Raw genomic sequence first — 24,809 nt, 5'->3', positions numbered from 1 at the left:
TTCTCCCTCTTAACCTGTTTTAATGCTTTCATATGATACAACAGGTTTGGAGTATGAGAACTTTAAATGTTGGGTATAAGTTAAGGTTTGATCATAGCACTTATTATACCTGTTAGGTATGGTTTTATGTAGGTTTTAAAACCTTGTATAGGGAAGTAATAGTTAATGGGAATGCTGGTTGAAAAAAATGATATCCAATGAACTCATTATGTCATTACAGTAATCTTAGCCCCATTCATGAATATGGTTGACAACATATCATGGTTCATACTTGAATGATAGCCAGGCATTGAAAAGAAATGATATCGTGAAATACATCAGTGTCTCAACAGAGAAATCTCACTGCAGATCTGGATGGTAGAAACTCAACCCCATACCAAACATATCGAACTCTATGTTCATGTTACCAAGCGCTGAATAGCCCCATTGTTCATAATTTAAACTAATCCATCTCCTATCCCCTCAATTATGAAGAATTCATCCATGTGCATTTAATCACTTGGACTCTTGTTGTTACCTGATAAAATCATTTGGCTTCATTTTCACCCAGTATCCAAATGATTTTACTCAGCTCATGACTCCTTTATGTGAAATAATATTGTGCAACTATGTAGATTGTGAAGATATGTGGAAACAGTTATAGTACCCAACTTAAATCATAGGAAAATATGTGTTCTTCTTCTTGGTACTAGAGCATCAGACTGCAACCTCGATAAATATTAAATTTAGTGAGATGTTGAAGTTTAAACATAAAAATCCCACGACTTCCAGATTAACTTTCACCAGTAAACAAGCATCAAATCCTTGGTTCCTTGTAAATAACTCAGAAAGTTTTTTTTACGCTACCAGTGAATTATTATAGTTCATTTAGTACATAACCTAAAACCTACAGTTTAACTCAAGATCACATTGAGTCATAGCTACACAGTCAAAATACCCCAATACTTTCACATAGATCTTCCGTCATAAGAAGTTAAAAATGTGCCTTCATGTATATTCTTATAAAAAATAATGTCGGACTTTTGGTGTAAGAGACATTTCTCATAGTCCTACAGTACCTTGGGATGCATCTCCGTGGCTTTTAATTGCAAAAAAGCATTCTTAAATTAAAAATAAATGAATTGAATTCCTTGGTCTTCTTCAATAAACTAAATTTCAACATGTCAAGTATAACATTATATACATACTTTACAAATAAGATCCAAAAACTCCAGCATTCCGTCAAAAACTTAAATTGGTTAATAATGTGTTTCTCGATCTGATAGTGGTTTCAAACTCATTAAAATAGAAGTATGGTTTAAAAATATTTCTTAAATCTATCATAGACACATTCCTCTCCATAACTAGATATTGTTTCCCCTTTGTCTAAATACTATTTGGCCTCGCCTACCATTGTAAAAGGAATTATTGACTTGTGATGCCATAAAAATTCATTCATTGACTTGCCATTTTCTTCATTCATTCAAACATGTGGCATTGATTTGATCAATGCAATCATGACACACAGTCATCAATATAATTTATATCCTACCCCTTCAGCCAAAAAAAATGCAGATCTTTTTCATAATAAATGCAGCACAAGTCACTAGAAATTTTTAAGCTAAAAAAATCATTAATTTCCAGGCACACATGGCAACCTTTTAGTGGCCAAACAAGGTGCTCTTTTGGTGCTGGAATCAGTGCCATAAGGATGTTTGGTTTTTTATGTTTACTCTTCTTTTAATGCTCAGGGCAGGTGGCAGCATGTGGTTGATCAGTAGAGAGAACAAGGAAGGGTGCTGATGAATCAGAAAGGGGATATTGATCTATCTGGAGCGCACATGGAAGAGAGAGATTAAAGATCCAATAATTGATATTAAGTGAAGTTCAAATGGAGTTATCTTGAGATCCAAAAGTCCAATCGATCCAAAATTTTGAGGTCAGTCTAGTCTTTTAACCATTATCCATCCGTACAGTTGGATTATAAAAGTATCATTGGGAACATGGAGAAAAATACCAAGGAAACTCTGCCCAACTCCGTTGGCCAGGGAGGACCTAGCAGCTGATTTCGATTGAAATTTTCTTGCATCTTGGATCCAATTTGTAATTTTCTTATTCACCTTTTATTCCTTCTTGAATGCTTCCAAAACCTCAAGGCATGGGCTAAATGTACATACTCTCGAAGGTATATTAACGGTGAAGAGCTTCACCTTTAATTTAAGATCAAGGCAAAAACACTAAAAATATAATATTCAATTTCTCATCTCATTTACTATCCTAGATTCCTAGATCCATTTCAAACTCCATTAAGAAAAACTAATTTCCCCCCAAATTTTACTATTTCATCTCTTTATGGTCTTCCTAATTTATCTCTCCAGATTGTGAAATTGATTGTTCTATAATTAAATTTAATATATGTCATATCTCTTTCCAAATGTTTTTAAACATATTCATTCATCTTCACCTTTAATGCAAATTTCTGCTTTTCCTATTTAGAATTTTGAATAGATACCATTAAAAATTCAATCTAGAATTGTTCCATTCTGAAATTTAGTTTCACTTTTATCTGAAGTTTGGACATAAAATTCAGGTCAGAAATTTAATGAACAAAAACTAAAAGCAATAAAATTATTATGATCTTCCAAAAGTCCATAAAAATAATGTTTGTTATATCTTTGAATATTTTCTTCAATAGTTTTAATCAGATATAAATTCAGATTTGTATAGAGAGTTTCCTTCATGTGAATTGACCCCTTTCTCGCCCTATGATATCTATATTTTTAAAAAATGTAAAATTCAATAATATTGTATGATCTTAGAATCCTATGACACAATTATTTCACGTCAAAACACATCTAATTTTAGGCTTATTTCTCTGTTCCTAGGAAGAGTACCTCAAGCCATTCATACATCTAGATTCTAGGAGTATCCACTCAATTTCTAGAATGATGGATCTTGTCTTGAACTTCTTCAATTCTCATTTAAGTTATAAGGGTAGTTATGAGAAGTAGAGAAGGAGGGTGCATCTAAGGTGGTATGTCATGGGCACCTAAAAATGGTGCCCTATATTTATTCTTAATTTAGTCATTTTCATAAAAAACCCTTATAATTTAAATATATCTACCAATGTCCCATAGATCTTATGTGTGTGGCTCTCTAGGCCCATGTATCAGTCGACATAATAACTTTAATGGGCTAATAATACTCATTGGCCAAACTTATTAATTAACTATATTGGCATGTATATATCCATTACTCAATGATATATTTAACTCAATTGATAGGTTCAATTTCCATCCCTTGGGGTGCCAAGGTACACCTCGCCCTTTAGAAGATATAAAGTGTTAAAATGTACTCTCCTACAGAATCTTTACCATCATAAATTATTTTAAATGTATATTCTTTTAGTTGCGGAAGACTCCCAAATGACTTAGGTTATGTTTATTAGCACTGATGTATAATTTTGATAATTAGAAAACCTTTATCCAATATCTCCATTACCTTGTCCACGAAATTTTAAGCATTTTATTCTTCAAGTAAGTTTCCTCTAACACTGATGATGGAGGATCCCATCTTGACCTTTCAACCACCTTCATTAACTTCCTTCTATAGGTGAGCCAAGACTTATTGTATTCCCATATTTAGGAACTCCTAGTACATAGTCAAAATATAGTCATTCATGCACAAGAGGTATTTCGTGTCTTGGGTCGTAGGACCACTAACATGATATGACATGAATCAATATAATTGAAGTTTTGGTATATTACAATTCAATGATTCATATAGATCAATTCAATGAAATCTTTCCCTAAAGAGCATCCCACTATTCATCTATAATGGTCCTAAAATAATGGTTGAATGATCAACTATACTTATCATAAAAGTAGGATCAAATAGTGCTCCTATTTGTGGTTATTTTGATGTTTGTTTCGAGTGTCCGTAGAATATGAATACTAATAATACATGTGTTAAACATATAAGTTTCCATATTTTGATCTTACGGTAATTCACTTAGTATTTCATAAATAAAGTAAAAAAATTTAGCCAGAAATTATATTTTTTAAGCATATTTAAATATTATTAGGTTTTTAAATATCTTAAAAGTAACATTATTATTTTAATGGATTTTCTAATACTGTTTATGGAATTTATGTCATTAAAGAATTAAAAAAGTCATTGTAATAGTGTACATATTTATTTTCTGGTACTTGTAGCCTTTTCAAATGGGCTGCATCATTTCAAGCATAGAAAATCATGATAATGATTGACCGTTTTTGGCCGAAACAAGGCACATGACAGTGCATTTCTGGAGGGCAGTTTTTGGGATATCCATTTATTCTTCGTCACACTGGTAAAGGGAATAGATAAAAATTAAGGGCCTACATTAATCTAAAGTCAATTGAATATATATGACAAAGTAAAGGGAATTCAAGAAGAAATGTGTAGGGTAGTTTCATCATTCTCCCCTCTATCTATCCACCATGTCAAATAAACAAAAAGGCCACCCATCCCATAAAAATGGGATCCTTGGATTTTGTTCCTAATTAAAAATAGTAAGAGTGTTTTTCTCATCACTTGGGGGCATTCATATAATTTTGATTAAGGCTCATCATCACCAGGAGCTCGATACCCGCAAAACTCATAAACAATTGAGTCTACCCTATCCTCTAGCGCATTCCATAGTTAGGTAGGCCATAATTTACACACTGAACTAGATTAGAGTGAATTGAAATTTTAAGAACCTAATTCATCATTTCTTTATCTCATTCCCTAATTCAGCTCCCCCCTCTTGGGTCATACATTGGACACTAAAATGACCATAAATTAATCTAATTGATTTACAATCTAAATTATGAACACAATTATGGTGGTTAGAAATAAAAAACTAGCCTAGATACCACTGAAAAAATTGATGAATCAATGTGGCATATCCACTTCTAACTAATATCCCCCATTAGTGTATCCTTTGGTTGAAGCTTAATTTTCTTCCTCACCATAGCAGCAATCACATTTAGATGATAGGATATAAGCTTTCAATTAAAGAGAAAAAACCTTCCCAAGAATTGTATATGCTTTTGACAAGGCCCATGAGAATTATATCACCATGAGAATGAAAATTTATGCAAATAAATATTTTTGATCTGATTACAATTGAGGGGCTCAGATTTATGAAAAATCCTGAGAGCTCGTGCAAAGAGATTGATAAACTCAAATTTTGGGTTTTAATTTATGACGGTATTAGATTTTGAGTATAATCAATAAAAGTTAAAGATATCTTTACTCACTTGAATATATCTATTTAGTGACGAGTTAAAAGATAATAGGGTGGTGATTATGAATTTGTAACTATTTTAATGGTGATTAACGAGAAGGGAAAACATATGTATAGAACGCATGATAAGGGGACCATTGAAATGGAGAGATATGAATATAATTCATAATATTAATATATTTTTATGAATGATAGAATATAGTAGAGAGTGATTTAAGGGAGATAATGAAAAAGCGAGATGGAGGATGAAGTGAAAAGATAGTGGATGTGAATGTTAATGTAAGATGGATGGGATGAGAAGGTGGATGGAGAGGTACTGGTAAATGTTAATGTATGAGTGGATGTGAATGTTATGAAAGTTTAGCTACGTTCTATGATGAGACAAAGTAACAATGAGGGCCTACAGGGTGATGACGAAAGTGGAGTGTGATGTGACAAAAAAGATATGTTGTTATGATGACAATATGGAACAATCTAAGGCAAGTAGTTTTACATTCTGCTGGGACAACCACAATGTGCCGTTACATGTAAGCTTCTCCACCTCTGTGTTGCTCCTAGGTAATCTAGCACAAAAACAATAAGCTTGAAGGATATTTAAAACTTAAACTCAAACTATGGAGCCTAGGGCATGGATGAAGTGAATATTTAATCATTGTCACCTATGTGCTTCACATTAATGATGATCCTAACTTCAGATTTATCCTTTAATGGTTTTTCATCCTTAAAATTCTTATAATCATTGGCTGATATTTTCCTCATCATCCGTGACTAATGTCTCCGAGCATTACACCTCTCTTGCATGAAGTAAGTGCCAAATAGTATTAAGACAATATTTATCATATGGGCGATGTGGTGACACATTGCCTTGTGCAATGTTAATGTATTCCCCCTTTTAATTCATGACACACATACACATGTCATCATCGATATAAAAATGTGTGTGCAATCATTTCGAAAATACAATCATGATGTAGCTATGTGGATTGTGGTGCCACGTCAATTTGATATTTCATTTTTTGCGAATGGAATGAATCCATATGAGGCATTGCCTTCTTGAGTTTCAAGCTTTGAGTCATGCATAACATTCAATTTTAATACTTCCTTCTCTTTTCTGTTCGTCCACATCGCCCCTGTGCTTAAAAAATATGTGACAGGAAATGATTGGCCATTATGGCATTGTGATTTGTGGTGATGAAAAAAAATTTAAATGACTGTGTACGCTAATCTATACCAAAATCTATGATTGGTCAATATATTTGCAATGACTCCACATAAGGCGTGGCAGGGCAAGAAATAATACTGGAAAAAGCATAACTTAAATTCTATTAAATAAAATATATGTCATCAGATGTAAATTTGAATAACCTTCACAACCTGATCTATTTTTTTATAAATTAACTTAGAAAAATGATATATCCCTGAATATAATATCACAAAAATATTCTGACTCTAAAAATAATATCCTATGACGAGTGGAGTGAGTCTGCTCTCTGTGGAGAGAGTGTCCCTACCACAAATTCATCCCTTCTTCCTTGAATGGCTGACGTGTAAACTTGCCCCTCAGGTTACGAAGTCAATTCACAATATGCGAATGAAGAATTTTATAGCAGAAATCTAGCAACGCATTCTACGCAAAGATCATTGGTATTAGATGTATCATTAGGTTGTGCCAAGTCAAATCTGCGCCATGTTTTTTTCTGTTGAAGAAAAGAGATCCCTTACCCCCGCTTTTTCTTTTTAAGAATATGGAATGAAAATCCTTAAAAATATCAATAAATATTAAAAAATAAGAATACCACTAAAAAATAGATTTAACTATTTTAGACGTAATAACATACATATTTAGAATTATATATGTAGAGAAATGTATTTTTTATTTTAACTTAATATTTGGATGGTATCAGTCATCACCCTTGTCACATAAATCCGAGTTGACTAAACCCATGATGAACCAACCTGGACAATTTTGTGTAGGTTTGTGATCTGTCAATCTTATTGACCAGTTTCAATACACATAAATCCTGCTATGTTGGCCCGACAACCTAATCTAAATGCCTGTGACTCATTTTATCACCCCACCAAGATGGCTAAGCCCACTCTGTGACCAATACACATTGTAAGATAAATCTGGTATTGCGGAAACACACATATTATAGAGTTTTAAATATATCTTTGACTAAAAATAAATCTATTATTTGAAACCTGGACATCGTAAAATTCTATAAAATTTCTTTAAAAAATAGAAAAATCATAAAAGCCTTCAGAAATTCTATAATAAATTCTATAAAATTTGTTATTAAAATTTATTATTTATTCTATAAAATCATAAAAGCCTTCAGAAATCTGGACATCGTAAAATTCTATAAATTTAAAGTGACACCCAAAGTTTTGGGTTTCACTTTGATTCATTAAATTATCTTAAAATTCTATGCATTAAGAATCACTATGATTATTCATGGATAATGAGGATACATATACAAAATATTATGACTTATTAAATTCATTTGATATATAAGCATGTTATCACTTAAGTCTATGATTTTTTATCCTGGGGTGTAGGTAAACACCATCACATGTTGTTTCTTTTGAAGTTATTCGCCTTATCGTCCATGAAAATTTCCTAGTGCTTATGCATCAAAGCCAAGGTCCTTTAAAGTAAGTATTATGTGCACCTAATTCATGCAATATACTAAGAAGAAAAGAAGCACCATCCTAAACGTTATAGACTTTATTATAGTGATTAGTCTTGTGACCCAAGCAAATAGTCTTCGATCCAAATAGACTTCAAAACGCAGTTTCAGTCTAGAAATCAAACATTCTAGGGTGAGGAATTTTAGGCTGCCATTTTTATTGCACAAAATTCTCATTGGCAATCAGTATTTCATTCTGGAATAGTGTTGTGGGATAATCAGGGACATGGATGAAAAAATATTTTTCACTAAGTTCAAAATAATTAATGTTGGAGTAGTTTTTAGGGATCCCTTTATTATGAAAATAATCTAAAACCTGGAATAATAAATATGATGTGAGTAATGTTATGCATAATCCATAACTGAAATCCAAATGTTAAACTCTTGAGCCAATGTTTTTTAAAACAAATTTATTTTTATATGACTCCTAGAGAGAGAATATGAAGGACATGGAATGAAATCTAGGAAAGATGCTAAGTCTCATGAGAGCATTGTGGGGTTCTATGGCATTGACTTGGATGAAACAAAGGAATTCTCTCAATAGACGATTTTGAATGGAATCATAACGACATTTATAAAACCAGTGATTGAATCACCTTTGAGTGTACTGGACCTGTGATTTCTTGATCCATCGCGAGTGACATGTTGTGCTGCTCAAGTGTGTAGCCTCTATATGTTTGCATGTGAACCTCCCCCCCCCCCTCCCCATGTCAAATCTCCTTCTTCATCTTGATGAAGCCCGTTCTCGCCCACCATCATTGTTAAGATGCCCTGATCGCATCATGAGTGGAAAGGAGCAAAGGGGACGAGATAGAAGAAGGGTAGGACCCTAAAAAAATCTGGCTTAGATGAATTTCATTCAGGGCCTTTCCTTATTTATACGAACTGGGAATTTTTCATAAACCTTAATGAACAATTCCATATTCACATCTTCTGACGTCCAGAAAGATAATTTGAGTGTGAGTCTCTAGGCCCATGCATGGATAGTTTTGTTGTGATGTTCAGATTTTCCATAAGATTTCTTAATCTAGATATTAAACTGGAAAAATCTAATTCAAAAGTTATGTTTATAATTTCGTAAGGGCTAATTACGAATTATGTTAAATGTATCTTTCTCAGAAGGGAGATTAGAAGAAGCGGCATGGAATTGCATCTTGGTTCCCATGGAAGAATATTTATGAGGCTACTGAACATAACACAATATTTAGGAAAATCAGAGTGAGTGGGTTGAAAGTTTTTTGGAAATCTGGATTATCAGGTTTAATATTTATGGACAAATTATTTTTTTATCTTAAACTATGAAAGTTTACAACACTGACATGCCCAAAATGTTAATTAGAAATATATTTTTTGAAAGAGTGTAATTTAAAACGCATACATATAACAAAGTATGGGAATATGGATTATTAGGTTTAATATTTATACGCAAATTATTTTTTATCTTAAACTAAGAAAGTTTACAACACTAACATGCCCAAAATGTTAATTAGAAATAATTTTTTTGAAAGAGTGTAATTTAAAACGCATACATATAACAAAGTATGGGAAATCTAGACTATTAGGTTTAATATTTATAGGCAAACTATTTTTTATTCAACACTAACATGCCCAAAATGTTAATTAGAAATAATTTTTTTTGAAAGAGTGTAATTTTAATCATATACATGTAACAAACGTATACATATAACAAGTGTGTAGCCGCTATATGTTCACAATGATTGACTTTGTTAGCGCCTCAAAGTGAATCTTAATCAGTAATCATATATTATTCCTCTAGAGGAGGATTGCAGCTATCATAAATGTTAGTGGATGGATGATGGTATAGGGCATACGGAACTGGAATAAATGTATATATTTTTTAGTCATCCATCAAAGAGTCTGGATCATTTGGTTTCAGTCCAAAGGCTTTAGAGGATGGCTGTAAAGCTTCACATTGACAGGCGCAATGCGACGCAATGGGAAGACATGAAGGCTTTTTTTCTAAGGTCAGGACGGATGACTAATAACGGTAAGGGTCAAGACAGGTAAGGGATGACATAAAATCGATAATTGTTAAAAAATTTAATGGACGACGGAACTAAACTGGGCGCAATGAGAGGAAATGATACAGAAGCCACAAAGGTTTTTTGATGGCGCAGCATCACGGGACGTCATCGAGCAAGCACGCGAGGAGCCACCGGACGTCATCGAGCCAGCACGCGAGGAGCCATCGTCGTCATCGAGCCCGCCACCGCCACGTGCCCAGCTGACACGACGAGCCGCCGTGGCGACACGCGACCCTGAGTTCAAATACTCGGCATGACGCACGCGCACATCTTCATCGGAGCAGCCACTATTCCCCTTTGCTTCTTTTCGTACCTTCATTTCCTCATCTTTCGTCTCGATACTTTTCATCGCCTTACATGTCGTCGTGTAGTGCGGGGAAGAGCCCATATGAGGACATCTTCCCCTCACATGGGCCTGACAAGCCCATTACCTCTTTTATTTTCTTATCTTTTCTTTGTTGTTCACAAGGGGGCCCACTTTCACCCATTATATAACGGGAGGAGGTGGGCGTCCAAACTTACTCTTGAATTTTAAGTTATAAAGTTATAAGAATTTGAAGAGTCACGACCGCGCGAGCAGGAAGAAGAAGAAGAAGAAGAAGAAGAAGAAGAAGGAAGAAGAAGGAGGAGAAGAAGAAGAGGAAGGAGAAGAAGGAGAAGAAGGGAGAGAAGAAAGAAGGAGAAAGAGAGCCGCCGCTTGCCGCTCGACCGCCGCCGTCTGTCGCCTGGCCGCCACCCAAGGTCGTTGCCGCCGTCGGCGCCGCCTCCGCCGTTTACTGCCGCCGCTCGCGCCGTCCCCGCACCTCCCACCGTCGTCCACGCCCTCGCCCCGCTTCTCTCTCGCTGCCCACGCTCATCCCGCAGCCCCTGCCACCCTCCTTCGCCCCATCCCCCCGCGCGGCCGTTGCACATCGCCCGATCGCGCCTTTTCACCTCCCGCCTCCGCCCTTGCTGCCTCTTTCACCCTCCCGTCGCCACACCACTTCTCTATCTCCTGTCCCCACCTGCAACCTCCCCGCGCCTCCTACCACCCTTCATTTTCCGTCCCGCAACTCCGCCATAGAAATTCCCTGCTGTGCCCTCTCTCTCACCCGTCTCCACCCGCACCGTGCTGTCGTTTTTTTTTCATTACTCTGCCGCGCGACGCCCATCATTGTAAGACCATCCATCCAATTGCCCACTGCCCTCTTCCTCTCCCTAACCACGCTAAACGCTCCGCACATCCGCCCGCGACAACGCGTCCCGCAGGCGATTCTACCACGCTGGTAGACGTTCAGTGACCTTGTTCTCGCCGACATCGCCCCGTTGTTCAGGAATCCCACATTCTTATGGATCTCCGGTTACGCATATCTGTCGCCAGCGCGACATCGGTAGCCTCTCTCGCCCTCCTTTTTACGTCCTTTACTTTCTTCAGTGCACTTTCGGTTCGCCTCCTCTGCGCTCGGGTTAGATAGGTGAGTGTGATACAGGTTGAGAAAACGATGAATATTTTTCGAGAGTCTTTACCCGTCCGGTACGAGTTGGCAAACCCCGACGCGTGTGGACACTTCAGCGGGGATTCCCCGTTCGGCGACGTACTCGCCCTCGACCCCCTCGGGCGAGGTTCAGGAGGTCCGTCAGGCTTCACTCAGGCGACCCGTCATTTCTCCGGAACGGCAATCACTGCTCGTCGGCGCACGCACGTACGATATTAGGACTTTCATTCATTCATCTCGTCATTTATACCTGTTCACTCGCATCCATCGGACGACGTCATTCGGCGTAGTCCGATTAGTTAGCGATACAACACCGAGCCCGTACCCTCGGTGACGACCGAACGACGTCGTGACGACGTCCGGCATCACTTTTGTTAAGAGGTCAAGACAAAGGACTGAATGACGGTTGGGTTGGAAATAGATGACAATAAGGGAAGGCACATACAGATGTCAGTCTCCTTAAGTCAGAACCTTTGACTCTTCCACAGACTTATACATGTACCGAATGCTCATACGGGAAAGTAAACTCTTGGGTCTGGTTCAGCAATAACTTTTGTAATAAGCCATCTTCCTATCTATCCTTAACATACGATTGAACAGAACGAGATTCAACAGGATGGGACGACACGGAAGACAGTAGGCTTTGACATTTTGGACCGGGGACCAGTTTGACCGGACCGAACCGGGACCGAACAAGACCGGACTGAAACTGGGCCGATCTTCAGGTAAGGTTTAGGTCCATGCCAAAAAACCAGACCAGACCGGACCCTGTCCCACGTAGACGTGGTCGTTCTGTTCTTTTTGTGCGAATTTGTGCGAATTGTTCGTTCTGTTTGGTTTTCCGAACAGAACAAAAACAAATTCGAACAGAACATCGCACAGACCCGTGTGCGGTTCTTTTGTTCGCTTTGTGCGAATTTTGTTCTAGTTTTGTTCGCTTTGTGCGAATTTTGTTCTAGTTTTGTGCGAATGTGCGAATTTTGTTCGTTTTTTTTATAAAGAACATAACAAAGAACAAGGTCCTGTGCAGTTCTTTTGTGCAAATTTTTTGTTCATTTCAAACGAACAGAACAGAAAAACCATGTCTAGTCCCACGCACTACCCATCCCCCTCCCCGTCGCCCTTCCCATGACCCACCCCAAGCGCTCATCGATGCTGCTCCTCCGCAACCCCCTGTACCGGACCGGATCGGGACCGAACAAGACCGAACTGGAACCGGACCGAACTTCTGGTAAGGTTTAGGTCCATGCCAGAAAACCGGACCAGACAGGGACCGTCAAACCCTAGAAGACAGGAAGACATTCGCTGCAAGGTCAGGATGGATGGCTGATGATGGTTGGGGTTGACAATTCAAAACCTTAACAGCTAACAGAGTGGAACGGGACGTGACACCAGGAAAGGCGCAAAGGCTTTTGTTTTGAGGTCAGGACGAACGGGAAAGGTCGAGATGGATGACGTCAAGGGAAGGCACGAATGGATGACAGTTCAAAAACCTTAACAGATGACGGAACGGAATGGGAATTAACATCACGGGGACGGCAGGCACAAAGGCTATAGGTCAGGACAGACAGACTGATGACAGTAAGGGTCAGGACTGATGACGTCAACGGAAGGCGGATGACGGTAAAAACCTTGGAGGATGACGGAGCGGAACGGGGAGTAACGGGACGGGACGTAAGGCACGAAGGCTTTCGTTACAAGGTAAGAACGGATGACTGATGACGGAATCAGGCGGTTAACGGCGTCATCCGTCCCCAACTTTCGCTGTCGTTTCTTTTCTCGCGGATAATCGGTTTGGGGAAAGTTGTTCGCAGATTCGTTTGAATTTTCAACTTTCCTGGCAGATCTGCTATACTCGTTTCGATCTTCAACTGGCCGACGAAAACATTCAAATTTTTGTTTTTGTGATTCTCCGTAACCACGGCGATATCTCTAGTTGTTCAAGAAGTTTGATCATTTCAAATTTGTTTCGGAGTTTTGTCAATGGCGGGGCTGGCAGAACGAAAGAGGCACAGTATCTTAATGGTTTCGGATTTTTTCTATCCGAATTTCGGCGGCGTTGAGAGCCACATCTACTCCCTGTCGCAGTGCTTGCTCTACCTCGGCCACAAGGTTCGCTTTCTGTTTGATTTTTCTTTAGATTTCAATACTCCCTTTGAACTTGATGAATCATGCGGGATTGCGACATCATCGCTAATGTGGTCAGATTTTCTAAAGTAGGTTTTCTAAACTTAAAACTCCAAGAACAATAAGTTCGAAATATTGAATTTGTCCCAAATATGAATAATCTATGTCATCGTAGGCGATGAACATGATACAGGGAGGGAAGCAGGCTGTTTAGTGCTCTGAAATGCTTATGCCCTCAATTTGTAAAAAATGTTTCGGATTGATATCCAATTACTGAATGCTTGTTTAAACGTCTTAATCGCTTCTAAAGAGAAACATATTTCAAGAAACGTATGATTGAGATACCCCGATTCAATTTTTAGAATGGCAGGATTGTGTTGATAAAATTAAACAGACGCAGGATTTCCTTCAACCTGTAATGCTTATATTTTTAGTGAATTTTTAAAGGGCAATGGATACCTGCTGGGAGTACATTCCCGGATGGCAAGTATCCAGATTGATACTTTTTTTAAAATCTCTTTTAAGGTGAAATTTCCTAACTTTCGGAATCGAAATAACTCTAATTATGTTCGTCAGTCCTTCAGGTCGTCGTCATGACACATTCCTATGGAAATCGAACTGGTGTTCGATACATGAGCAATGGATTGAAAGTTTACTACATTCCCTGGAGACAATTTTGCATGCAGAATACATTGCCTACTTTATTCTTTACACTTCCTATCATGAGGAACATTCTTATAAGAGAAAGGATATCCGTGGTACATGGACATCAAGCATTTTCCACTCTTTGTCATGAAGCCATAATGCATGCTCGGACGATGGGATTCAAAGCCGTCTTTACGGATCACTCACTATATGGGTTTGCAGACATTGGAAGTATTCACATGAATAAGGTTTTACAATTCACCTTGGCAGATGTGGATCACGCCATTTGTGTTTCTCACACGAGTAAGGAGAACACGGTTCTTCGATCTGGGTTGTCTCCGGAAAAAGTGTTCATGATTCCCAATGCTGTCGACGCCGCCATGTTTAATCCTGCTCCAGAGAAGCTGAACCACGATGAAATCGTAATTGTCGTTATTAGTAGATTAGTTTACAGAAAGGGAACCGATCTGTTGGTAGAAGTAATTCCAGAAGTGTGCAGTTTATTTCCAAATGTGAGTTCCCTTGACAGTCACCCCCTTCTTTAGTTCATTGTCATCGTCTATGGATGATGATGATGTACTGTAGAGATCATCAAAGACAGTTGGATGACATGGATGATGTCACAATGAGCTCATCATGGTCAGCCTCATCCTCCATTTATCATTGAATTTATTGACGCTGGAATCTTACTCTGAAATGCCTCCATTCTGTGGATGGATGATGAATTTGTCTTTATCATCATAATCCATAAATTCTGCCACTGACATCGTCATCCATGTTTTAGCTTGAATAATTGAAAATGCGACATCTATCGATAAATGACAATTACGATTCACCACCAACAGATGGATGACAGTAATGATTCGTTTCAACAGATGATGACTTAATCATCATCTACCATTTGAGGGCGCGGATAATTACGATGACGATTCACCATCAATAGATGGATGACGAAATCTGCATCTATTGTTGGATAACAAAGACAATTAAGATGGTCATCTTTATTTTCATCGTCATCGTCTGCTCATCATCGTTTTCTTTGTTGCCTGAATCTTGCCCTGAAGTTCTCCCTTCTTCTGCAGATTGATGACAAATTCGTCGTCACCATCATCATCATCCAAAAATTCTGTCATTTTCATCACCATCCATGTTTTGGCATGGACAAATGATGTTGACAACGATAAGTATTACGATGATTAGGGAAATTCATAATCAACAGATGGACGAGAGTGACAACATGATGGTGAATCGTCATCATCATTAATGATGCCCAACCCTAATTATTATGCTAACTACTCTCTCTTTTCACCAGGTTCGTTTTATCATTGGTGGTGACGGTCCGAAGAGGTTGCGGCTGGAAGAAATGAGAGAGAAATATTCTCTTCAGGATAGAGTTTCCATGTTGGGTGCGGTTCTGCATTCTCAAGTGCGATCTGTTTTAATACAAGGTCATATATTTTTAAACAGGTGTGCTTCTTTAGATGGGTCGTGTTGAATTAAATGTCAATAGTTTATGCATGTTGTACATTTTAATTGATCTTTTAAATATTCAATCTAAAATTTTAAAAAGTTGAATTTTTTTCTCGTCATCATGGCAGCTCTCTCACTGAAGCTTTTTGCATAGCTATACTAGAAGCTGCCTGTTGTGGGCTGCTCACTGTGAGCACGAGGGTTGGGGGAGTTCCTGAGGTTGGAATTTATTTTCAGAATTATTATTAGTATTATTTTCTCTGCTGTTCTTCAACTCAATAATACTCATTACTACAGGTTCTTCCAGATGATATGGTTGTGCTATCAGAGCCTGTGCCAAGTGATATGGTCAAAGCGATAAAAAAAGCAATTGACCTACTTCCTTTCATTGACCCACATGCCATGCACCTTCGGGTATAATTTTTCATTTTTCGACCCCTATATATAAAAGTAATTTTATTAAAAATGTTTTTTAAAATGGACTCTTGATAGGTTAAAGATTTGTATAGCTGGCATGACGTAGCTAGGAGAACTGAGATAGTCTACACTCGTGCGAGCAGCTGCCCAGATGAGAATCTTCTACAGCGCCTGTCGCGGTACCCTCTTCAACTATATGTTTATACTCCCTTTTTCATAATCAATTATATGTTTATATTAATTTTGATTTTAATTTAACCCTCAGGTTTCAACCTTTTATTGTTTTTAACCTTCTTCTCCCTAATAGGAATGCTCAAGTTTTGTAAATGATGGGGAATTTCAGGTATCTAAGCTGTGGGGCGTGGGCTGGGAAGCTATTTTGTATCGTGGTGATTATTGACTTCCTCTTTTGGCAATTTCTACAGCTGTGGCAGGTAATGAACCAAATCCTATCGTTTCATCTTACACATATTTCAACCCAGATAGATCAGGATGGATAAAAAATCCTGTTTGATATAAAGTGGAGGAATTGATGCGATCTGGTTGATCCATGATCAAGGAAGATCGCTTCAAATCTACTCTCTCTCTCTCTCCCAATCTTGACTGCTCAAAATTGGATCAGGATAGATCCGAGGGGTTTAAGGCGGTTGGAAATTCGCCCACTTGTGGCAAATTTCCATGCCGAACCACGCCACCATCCATAATTCGAGTGATTAAAATCATGCCACTTGATCAAATTTGGAAACTCCTTGAGACTGAATTTAGAATATATTTTTTTGAATCCAAGATAAGAGATGAACAATTCTCTCACCACCATAAATTTCTTTAGATTTGGAAATATAACAAAAATTCTTTTACTCTCTTTGAATCAGCCGGCGAGAAACATCGAAGAAGTGCCAGACATCGCGTGGAGTGATGCTGATTGAGAGAGTCAAACGCGGTCTGACTCCTCTTTATTCTCTTTTTAAAATCTCTTAAATTATATGTACAGCATGTAATGATTTAATTTTTAAAAAAATTCAAATCCTAATCGGATAAGGCTCCTGGACGGACGAAGGATGACGAACGGACGCCGGGACGACTGAAAAATTTGACTATTTGAACGGAGGTTGAAACGGAACGGGACGAGACGTATTTTTTTAATTCAGATTCGGAAACTCGAATTTATGTCCATATGGGTAAAAGATATATTTTTTTTAAGAATAGCCGGTAACTGGTGCCGTCCTCGGGCGGGCACAGTCGGTCAACGGCCAGGTGGCTGCAGGAAGAGCCGGTCAGCTTGACCGGCTGGTCCGGTCACTCAACAGATTTCTTCTTTTTGAGTTCGTACCCATTTGCTCTCGTCCCGTTCAAACGCGGAGATCGACGCGGGTCGGAGCAGATTCCCGATTTCCTCGGTGTTCTTCGCTGCCGGGCGAGATTCGCCGAGTATTGCGTTGTAAGTTTCGATTATATTCGTGTTTTTCTCTTTTTTCGATCTAGCACTCTTGTAATCGCGCCGGCGGCCGCAAATTTGGGGCTGGATCGCCTGTTCTAGGGTTTTATCGTCCTGTGACTTCGAAATCTGCTACTACTATTTCGATCAGCCAATCGATTCACTTCAATCCAAGCATTCCGATGGATTTACCGGGATTGTGAGTTTTCCGGAGGGTTTAATCGCTGATTCTTGGTGTTCTGAGTAGAATTCTAGCGGTGGCCGTGTGGATTTGCCGATTGCTGGATTCTGATATCGTCTGGGGGCGGATTTTGGAAAATTTGCAGAGGGAGAAGGTCCAATGGAGACCTCCTCGGGAGCCAATTTCCACCAGCACCAAGCTCCGTTAATGGTGCCGCCATTGAACCAGCACCCTCCCCCGGGTCGTCTCCAAGCATCGCTGTCTCTCCTTCCCTGCGACTCCGCCGGGCGCTCCCCCGACGACAACTCCCCCTCCGAGAGCGAGAGCTCCCGCGAGACGTGGCCCATCGACAAGGACAAGCAAGGAGATCAGAGCCACTCCCCTGATCAGAAGGTTGTCCGGCGGATCTCCGCCGTCGAAAAGCTCTCCCTGCGAGACGTCGCCGGCGAGCCCGTCGACGCCGTCGCGGAGCGGCTGACGGTGATGCCGGAGGAGCTCCACGCCGAGCTCAAATCCGAGCTCCGCGCCGTCCTCGACGGCGCCGGAGGCTCGCATCAGAGGGAGGAACTGCTGAATTTGCAGAGAATTGTCCAGGCCAGGTCGGATCTCTCGGAGGCGGCGCTCGCCAAGTGCCACCGTGCCCAGCTGGAGATGCTCGTCGCCGTCAAAACCGGCATCCAGGCCTTCTTGCACCCCACCATCTCGCTCTCCCACGGCCGCCTCGTCGAGATCTTCTCCTACAAGCGGTGCAGGAACATCGCCTGCCAGAGCTGCATCCCCGCCGACGACTGCCGCTGCGAGATCTGCTCGTCGAGGAAGGACTTCTGCAACCTCTGCATGTGTGTCGTCTGCAACAAGTTCGACTTTGAGGTGAACACCTGCCGGTGGATAGGTTGCGACCTCTGCCTCCACTGGACGCATACCGATTGTGCCATCCGGTCCGGGTCGATCGCCATGGCGGCCTCGCTGAAGCGCGGCGCCTCCGCCCCGCCGGAGATGATGTTCCGGTGCCAGGCCTGCAACCGGTCCTCGGAGCTGCTCGGCTGGGTCAAGGACGTGTTCCAGCAGTGCTCCCCCGGCTGGAGCCGCGACGCCATGGCCAGGGAATTGGACCTCGTGAGCAGGATCTTCTCCGCCAGCGAGGACCCCTGGGGCAGAAAGCTCCTCTGGAAGTGCGGCGAAGTCCTCGACAAGCTCAAGAGCGGCATGGCTGAGCCCGCCGCCTGCCGGATGATGATGATCTTCTTCCAAGGTATACTTCGTTTCGATCGCCGATCCGGGTTTTGGGCCGGCTTTCTCAAATGGGTTATGGCGAATTGTGGCGCAGAGCTGGAGGTGGAGGCGGGGAAGGCGTCGGAGGCGGCGGAGGTGGGACGGGCGATCACGCCGCAGGAGGCCTGCAACCAGATTTCGGAGGTGGTGCAGGAGGCGGTGAGGAAGATGGAGGCGGTGGCGGAGGAGAAGATCAGGATGCTGAAGAGGTGCAGACAGGCGGTGGAGGCCTGCGACCGGGAGCTCGAGGAGAAGGCAAGGGAGGTGGCCGAGCTGAAGATGGAGCGGCAACGAAAGCGGCAGCAGGTGGACGAGCTGGAGAGCATCGTGCGGTTGAAGCAGGCCGAGGCGGAGATGTTCCAATTCAAGGCGGCGGAGGCGCGGCGGGAGGCGGAGCGGCTGCAGAGCATCGCCATGGCCAAGTCCCAGAAAGCCGAGCAGGAGTATGCCAGCAGGTACCTCAAGGCGAGGCTCGAGGAGGCCGAGATGGAGAAGCAGTATCTCTTTGAGAAGTTCAAGTTGCAGGAGAGCCACCGCCCCGGGCAGGCCGTCTCCGTTCCCCCTGCCGCTACCGCTGCCGCCGCCTTCGCCGCCTCCGCCGGGGGAAGCCGCAGCTCCGAGCCGTCGCAGATGATGATGATGTGCAAGATTCAGGACTTGCTCAAGAATGTCTACGGGTCCGTCCCCAAGTCGGAGACGCAGAACTCTGGCGATCACACTCTTAATTAGCTCTCTCTTAAATCTCTCTCTAGTAGGGCATTAGGTTTTCACTTTGGGAGGAGCTCAAATATTCCTTGATGATGTAGCTTGGAGGGAGTAATTGTCTTTCTGTCCCATAGTTGACCATTGTGAATTCTCTCCCACAGAGACTCTCTCTCTCTCTCTCTCTCTAATAGGTTGGCAGTGTTCTGGCTCAATATCCATCTATCTAAATATACTGTACTATTTTTTTTACCTATTTCTTATGCAAATTTTTATTCTTCTGCATGGGTCAGATCTTGAATGGGGAACAAATTTAGCTCGATGGCAAATGTATGTACTTATGTATGTTCATATGCATGTTTTAATGTTTGCTGAATGATCCCTTCCGTATCTATGTCTATTTTGTTATGTCGTATTTAGTCATTTGGCTCTTATGTAATTCCTTAATTCCTTAAGAGGGGAGCCAAGAAGTATCAATACATGTAGTTTGGATCTCCGGTGATGTCCATCCCGCCACAATTGTCACCTCTGACATGTCCATTCCGACTGCTTCTAGTCTCGCAAGAACTTCACCACGGCATTCCCTGTTCTGACGCTGATGATGACTGTTACGGCATCTTCTCCTCACCTCCTATCTGATGTCCATTCTGCCTGCTTCTCGTCTAGTAAGAAGTCCACCGTGGCATTCCCTGCTCAGACGATGACGACTGTTCCGGCGCCTTCTCCTCACTTCCCGTCATCTCCCCCGTACAAACTTGAGAGTTCATATCATATGCAGATATGCACATATGTATGCATGCATACATGTATGTATGTATACATGATTGCATTAGACATGGTTGTTCTGTTCTGTTCATTTAAATCGAACAAAAAGTTCGCACAAAAGAACCGCACAGGGCATTGTTCTTTGTTCTGTTCTTTTTTATTTTTCAGAAACGAACAAAATTCGCCCATTGGAACAAAATTTGCACATTCGAACAAAACTAAAACAAAATTCGCTCAAAGCGAACAAAAGACTGCACACGGGTCTGTGCCATGTTCTGTTCGAATTCGTTTTTGTTCTGTTCGGAAAACCGAACAAAACAAACAATTTGCACAAATTAGCACAAAAAGTACCGAAGGACCACGTCTAATTGCATGTATGATGCTATCTTTATGATGCTACATCCCCTGTTCAGACCCTGTTACGGCATCTTCTCCTCACTTACCGTGCTCTCTCCCATACAAACTTGAGAGTTCATATCATATGTAGATATGTACATATGTATGCATGCATGCATCTATGTATGCTATCTTTATGAGGCTTTTAATAAGGCCTTTCAGCTGCCCAACTACTATCTTCCAGGGCTTTAAAAACCTCCCTTCTACTGCCTAACGGCTATCTTCCATCCAATGGGCTAAAACTGCTTTGACTTCAATAGTTGAATTTTGAGAGTAGAGATGACTAAAAAACAGTGGGCAATCCAGCCGTTGAGATTAGATCCAACGGATAAGCATCGGTTTCGTCGCCCACGGACGTTGATCCATCTCTCTTTCTGCATTTAAGTCCGCCTTTACTGACTTTTGATTTTTCTGAATTAAAAAACTATTGATAGTAAATACGAAATATAATATAAACCACTTGAAATCCAAGCAGATTTTCTAGACTGGTGGAAGGGCATTTCACAAATTTATATCTTGAACGGGTTGCAGAGAAATTAATCAGCGGTATAAATAATGGATCTGTTAGAGTCTGAAGAGAGACTTCTAGAGACTCTTGCCGTCAACTTCGCTTGTTCGTCCTCTCCGGCGCGTTCCTGTCTCGATGGTGAGCATTCTTCTTGCATCTGATGATTTTCTCGCTTTTGATCTTCTATTCGTGATAAATTGTCCGTGATTTGGCTGGCGATCTCGAAGAAATCGGTTGTTTGCGCTTTTATTTTCTCAAACTGCTGGCCTGCAGTATTTCTGCAATTGGAGCGCTGTTCATTCTGCATGTCGTTTCTTCTGCTTCAATATTTATTTGTAATCTTCGGATTTATTCTGATTATTGCGTTGTTCGACCAGTTTTTGTCTTAGGATTATTCATTGACCTTTTACTATCCGTAATCGGAAGTTTTCCTCTTGTCTCTTGGTGGTGGATTGAATCGATTCTGCGGTGATTCTATAGATTTTATTTCTATCTTGTCAGATATGGAATTTGTTTCGTCTATTTCCTCCACTTGGAATTCGCGTATACATTTTAAAGAAATTTTAACGAGTTTGATGTCAATACCCGTGAAAACGTTGGGATCGTCTTTTATTGTTACAGCAAACATTTATTTTTTTCCCTTGTAGACTACATCAAAGCGTCTCTCAGAGAGGAGAGTTGCTAAATTTGAAAAGAACATCACGAAAAGGGGCTCTGTTCCTGAAACAACGGTGAAGAAGGCAAATGACTATCCCGTGGGACCAATAGTACTTGGTTTTTTCGTCTTCGTCGTCATCGGCTCATGTGGGTTTCCAAATTTTCAACTTCCCCTCTTTATTTTTTCGAAGAAAATTGTTCATTAGTCATCTCTGGTGTTTGTGGGCAATGATGAATTCATGTGTGCAAGTGAAATTACAAGTTGTCCCCATCATCGCCCTGACCAGAATGATGAGGATGAAATTTTCATCACGATGAGGAACTCATCATTATCTAGTCATCTGAAGGAATAAAAATAGAGAAAGTGACAAGAGCATGATGGAGAGACTTCATCATCATCTGGCAACAACCTGCAAACGAAAGACGATGAAGATAACCAAATTGTTTTCATGATCACGATGAAGATGAATGGCAATAATGATGACTCGTCTTCATCATCCTCTTGTTCTCGTCTGTGTTGATGTAAACATCAGTCAAGAAGAATCATCGCTCCTTGGAAAATGTAATGCTAAACTCTTTCACAATTTTCTCATCTGCTGATTGAATTTGTAAATTTGAACAATTTTGTATGCTTGCACCTCATTCATGGTAGCTGTAATGATGTCATACTTCCACCAGTGATTACTGATATATCATTTCATACTTCATAGTATTTGAAAATTTTCTTGGTGTGTTGGCTATTAAGCTGTCTAATTAATTATTTGCCGTTTGCAGCTTTGTTTCAGTTAATCAGGATGGCAACGAGCGGTGGGATGGCATGATGACACTTTTTAAGCCCTTGAGAAAAAAGGTACATGTAGCCTTTGAGCTGTTTCTAATCGTCAAAACAATAAATTGAGCTTGCAATCGCCTCATACCAGTGAGTTTGTTCATAGTGATCTAATCAAATATTACACGGCTTCATTCTTATCATTAATGATGTATTAGCTTGATCAAAACGTTTAGAAAGTAGCATCCCAGTTCCAACTCTTGAATGGAAATTCATTCCAAACTGGGATCAGTCCTTGCATAGAACTCTACTTTTCCTTGGTTTCCTTACCCGACATTTATTCTCCACATTTCCTTTTTTTGTTGTTAAAAAATAGGGTTTGGAAATACATCCAACTCTTCAATGGAAATTGAAATAATTTTTTCCTAGGGTTTGGGAATGTTCCCTAGCAAAAAAATATTAAGAGAGAAAAGATTCCAATTTAACCATACTTGGAGACCCATATATGATTATGGAGTAGGATTAACCCCAACTATAACTTTTTATCAAAAATAGGTCAAAACAAAAGTTTGACTGTCGTCGGCCAAGTGGTCACTGATCAGGATTATTCCAGATCATACAATGAAGGCTAATTTTTTTTCATATGGCAAAGAGCCACAACCTTTGAAGGAACTTATGTGGCATATATTATGAATTGCATATGTTATGCATTGAGAAAAAATGGCCCTTTTGAGGTGGACAAGGTACTCACTTGTGATTCTTTTATCAGTACTTTAGGTAGTGAGAGGTTATAAAAATGTCAAAATTAAGTGATCTACTTTGGGATTTAAAGGATTATGAGTGAACAGAAAAACCATGTTGGCTGTATTTGATATGTCAGGTTAAGAGATTCTAATGCACTGTAAAATGTCCCTAATCGTGCAATATAAATTTGTGTCAATAATTGGTCATTTTTTCCATTTCTTGCATATTTAATCTCTTTTATAGTGATGGATTGTGCTAATATTGAGGTAAAAACATTATATTTAGGGTAAGTTAATTCAAAATTACAGAAATAGTATTGAGATGGGACAAGATAACATATTGCAAAAGCGGACTTTCATGGATTGGAAAAAACATTGATACGAATTTATAATGAATATGTCATCGCATTAACTGAAATGAAGATTTGTTTGTTGTAGCGGGTTGATAATCAAGGATGCAATGTTTCCAGAACAAAGGGTAATGAGATTTTGAAGACATGTTAGTTCTTGACAACATTTTCTCAGGGATCTTTTTAACCCTAACTTATGAGGAAAGCTAGGATGTTGAGACTTGTAATTGTCACATATAAATCTTCATGAAGGAATGCATTGAATACCTATGCGAATCATCATTCACGGAGGTTGCGAATTTGGAAAAATACAATAAATAAAAATTAAACCATTCTTCTTGATTAAATCTGTTGGCTACCAACCTGTCTTTTTCCCCTCATTATTTACATATGTGTTTGTGTCATTCTTGTACTTGTGTCGAAAAATATGTTTACACCAAAACATGAATGTTAGATGATTCAGGAATAAGAGACCAGGTATAGTTTTGAATTAGGTCTTAAAAATTATGGATGGATTTTAGAGGATGTATGTTCTCCAAGTAATGCAGTATTCTGCTGAGATCTACATAAATGTGATAGAGTCCATATTCAACAGTTGATTTGAGAATAATTTTATGGGTTGTCTTATCCTTCACTAACAAAAGTGAAACTCAAAGTTGAATTTATTTTATCGTTTTTGTTTTATACAGAACATAACCTTCATATTTTAAGTTAAATGCAAGGTATCGTATTGTTTCAAATGTTAAGACGTACAATTCAGTTTAAATTGTGCCACTGGAATGAATTTACAGAGATGTAAAATTAGATATGTGGATGTGATTCAATCCTTATGAGGGGTTGGATAACTGATATCTTTTTGATCAGGTGTAATGCAATGTAATATGTGAATCAGATATCTGGATATCAATATG

At 39.8% G+C, this 24,809-nt stretch overlaps 3 protein-coding genes across 8 annotated transcripts; all 3 read left to right on the top strand.

The window, feature by feature from the left end:
• Positions 1-11,422: 11,422 nt before the first annotated feature.
• SETH2 (UDP-Glycosyltransferase superfamily protein) lies at positions 11,423-17,150 on the top strand. Of its 5 annotated transcripts, none has more exons than XM_078579720.1 (8): positions 11,428-13,573; positions 14,173-14,745; positions 15,546-15,681; positions 15,858-15,922; positions 16,001-16,117; positions 16,196-16,299; positions 16,464-16,554; positions 16,993-17,150. In XM_078579720.1, exons 1-8 carry the CDS (start codon positions 13,445-13,447, stop codon positions 17,044-17,046), a joined length of 1,269 nt encoding a protein of 422 aa, XP_078435846.1. In that variant the 5' UTR covers positions 11,428-13,444; the 3' UTR covers positions 17,047-17,150. The 5 variants fall into 5 exon arrangements, 4 of the variants coding, with proteins under 4 accessions (XP_078435846.1, XP_078435847.1, XP_078435845.1 ...); XM_078579721.1 differs by having other exon boundaries at positions 11,432-13,573; positions 14,173-14,655; positions 15,546-15,700; positions 15,832-15,922; XM_078579719.1 differs by having other exon boundaries at positions 11,436-13,573; positions 15,546-15,700; positions 15,832-15,922.
• Positions 17,151-17,436: 286 nt separating this feature from the next.
• Positions 17,437-19,995, top strand: LOC144706717 (OBERON-like protein). Its single transcript, XM_078579718.1, has 3 exons — positions 17,437-17,558; positions 17,882-18,988; positions 19,064-19,995. Exons 2-3 carry the CDS (start codon positions 17,896-17,898, stop codon positions 19,735-19,737), a joined length of 1,767 nt encoding a protein of 588 aa, XP_078435844.1. The 5' UTR covers positions 17,437-17,558; positions 17,882-17,895; the 3' UTR covers positions 19,738-19,995.
• A 1,381-nt stretch (positions 19,996-21,376) lies between these two features.
• On the top strand, positions 21,377-24,166 carry LOC144706719 (uncharacterized). Of its 2 annotated transcripts, XM_078579724.1 has the most exons (4): positions 21,377-21,517; positions 22,027-22,183; positions 22,811-22,886; positions 23,987-24,166. In XM_078579724.1, the coding sequence occupies exons 1-3, from the start codon at positions 21,515-21,517 to the stop codon at positions 22,855-22,857; spliced, it is 207 nt and encodes a 68-aa protein (XP_078435850.1). In that variant the 5' UTR covers positions 21,377-21,514; the 3' UTR covers positions 22,858-22,886; positions 23,987-24,166. The 2 variants fall into 2 exon arrangements, with proteins under 2 accessions (XP_078435850.1, XP_078435849.1); XM_078579723.1 differs by lacking the exon at positions 23,987-24,166 and having other exon boundaries at positions 22,811-23,008.
• Positions 24,167-24,809: the final 643 nt, after the last annotated feature.

This window comes from Wolffia australiana, chromosome 8 (assembly GCF_029677425.1).
Source record: "Wolffia australiana isolate 7733 chromosome 8, ASM2967742v1".
In the NCBI taxonomy this organism is placed as follows: Eukaryota; Viridiplantae; Streptophyta; class Magnoliopsida; order Alismatales; family Araceae; genus Wolffia; species Wolffia australiana.
The sequence above is the reverse complement of the archived record's forward strand: the minus strand, read 5'-3'. Positions and strand labels throughout refer to the sequence as shown.

Coding starts and splice junctions, on each gene's coding strand:
- SETH2 (XM_078579719.1), top strand. CDS start 13,445: ATGGCGGGGCTGGCAGAACGAAAGAGGCACAGTATCTTAATGGTTTCG. Junction 14,746..15,545: donor TGTGCAGTTTATTTCCAAAT/GTGAGTTCCCTT, acceptor TCTTTTCACCAG/GTTCGTTTTATCATTGGTGG. Junction 16,118..16,195: donor CACATGCCATGCACCTTCGG/GTATAATTTTTC, acceptor GACTCTTGATAG/GTTAAAGATTTGTATAGCTG.
- LOC144706717 (XM_078579718.1), top strand. CDS start 17,896: ATGGAGACCTCCTCGGGAGCCAATTTCCACCAGCACCAAGCTCCGTTA. Junction 18,989..19,063: donor GATGATGATCTTCTTCCAAG/GTATACTTCGTT, acceptor ATTGTGGCGCAG/AGCTGGAGGTGGAGGCGGGG.
- LOC144706719 (XM_078579724.1), top strand. Junction 22,184..22,810: donor CTTCGTCGTCATCGGCTCAT/GTGGGTTTCCAA, acceptor TGCCGTTTGCAG/CTTTGTTTCAGTTAATCAGG.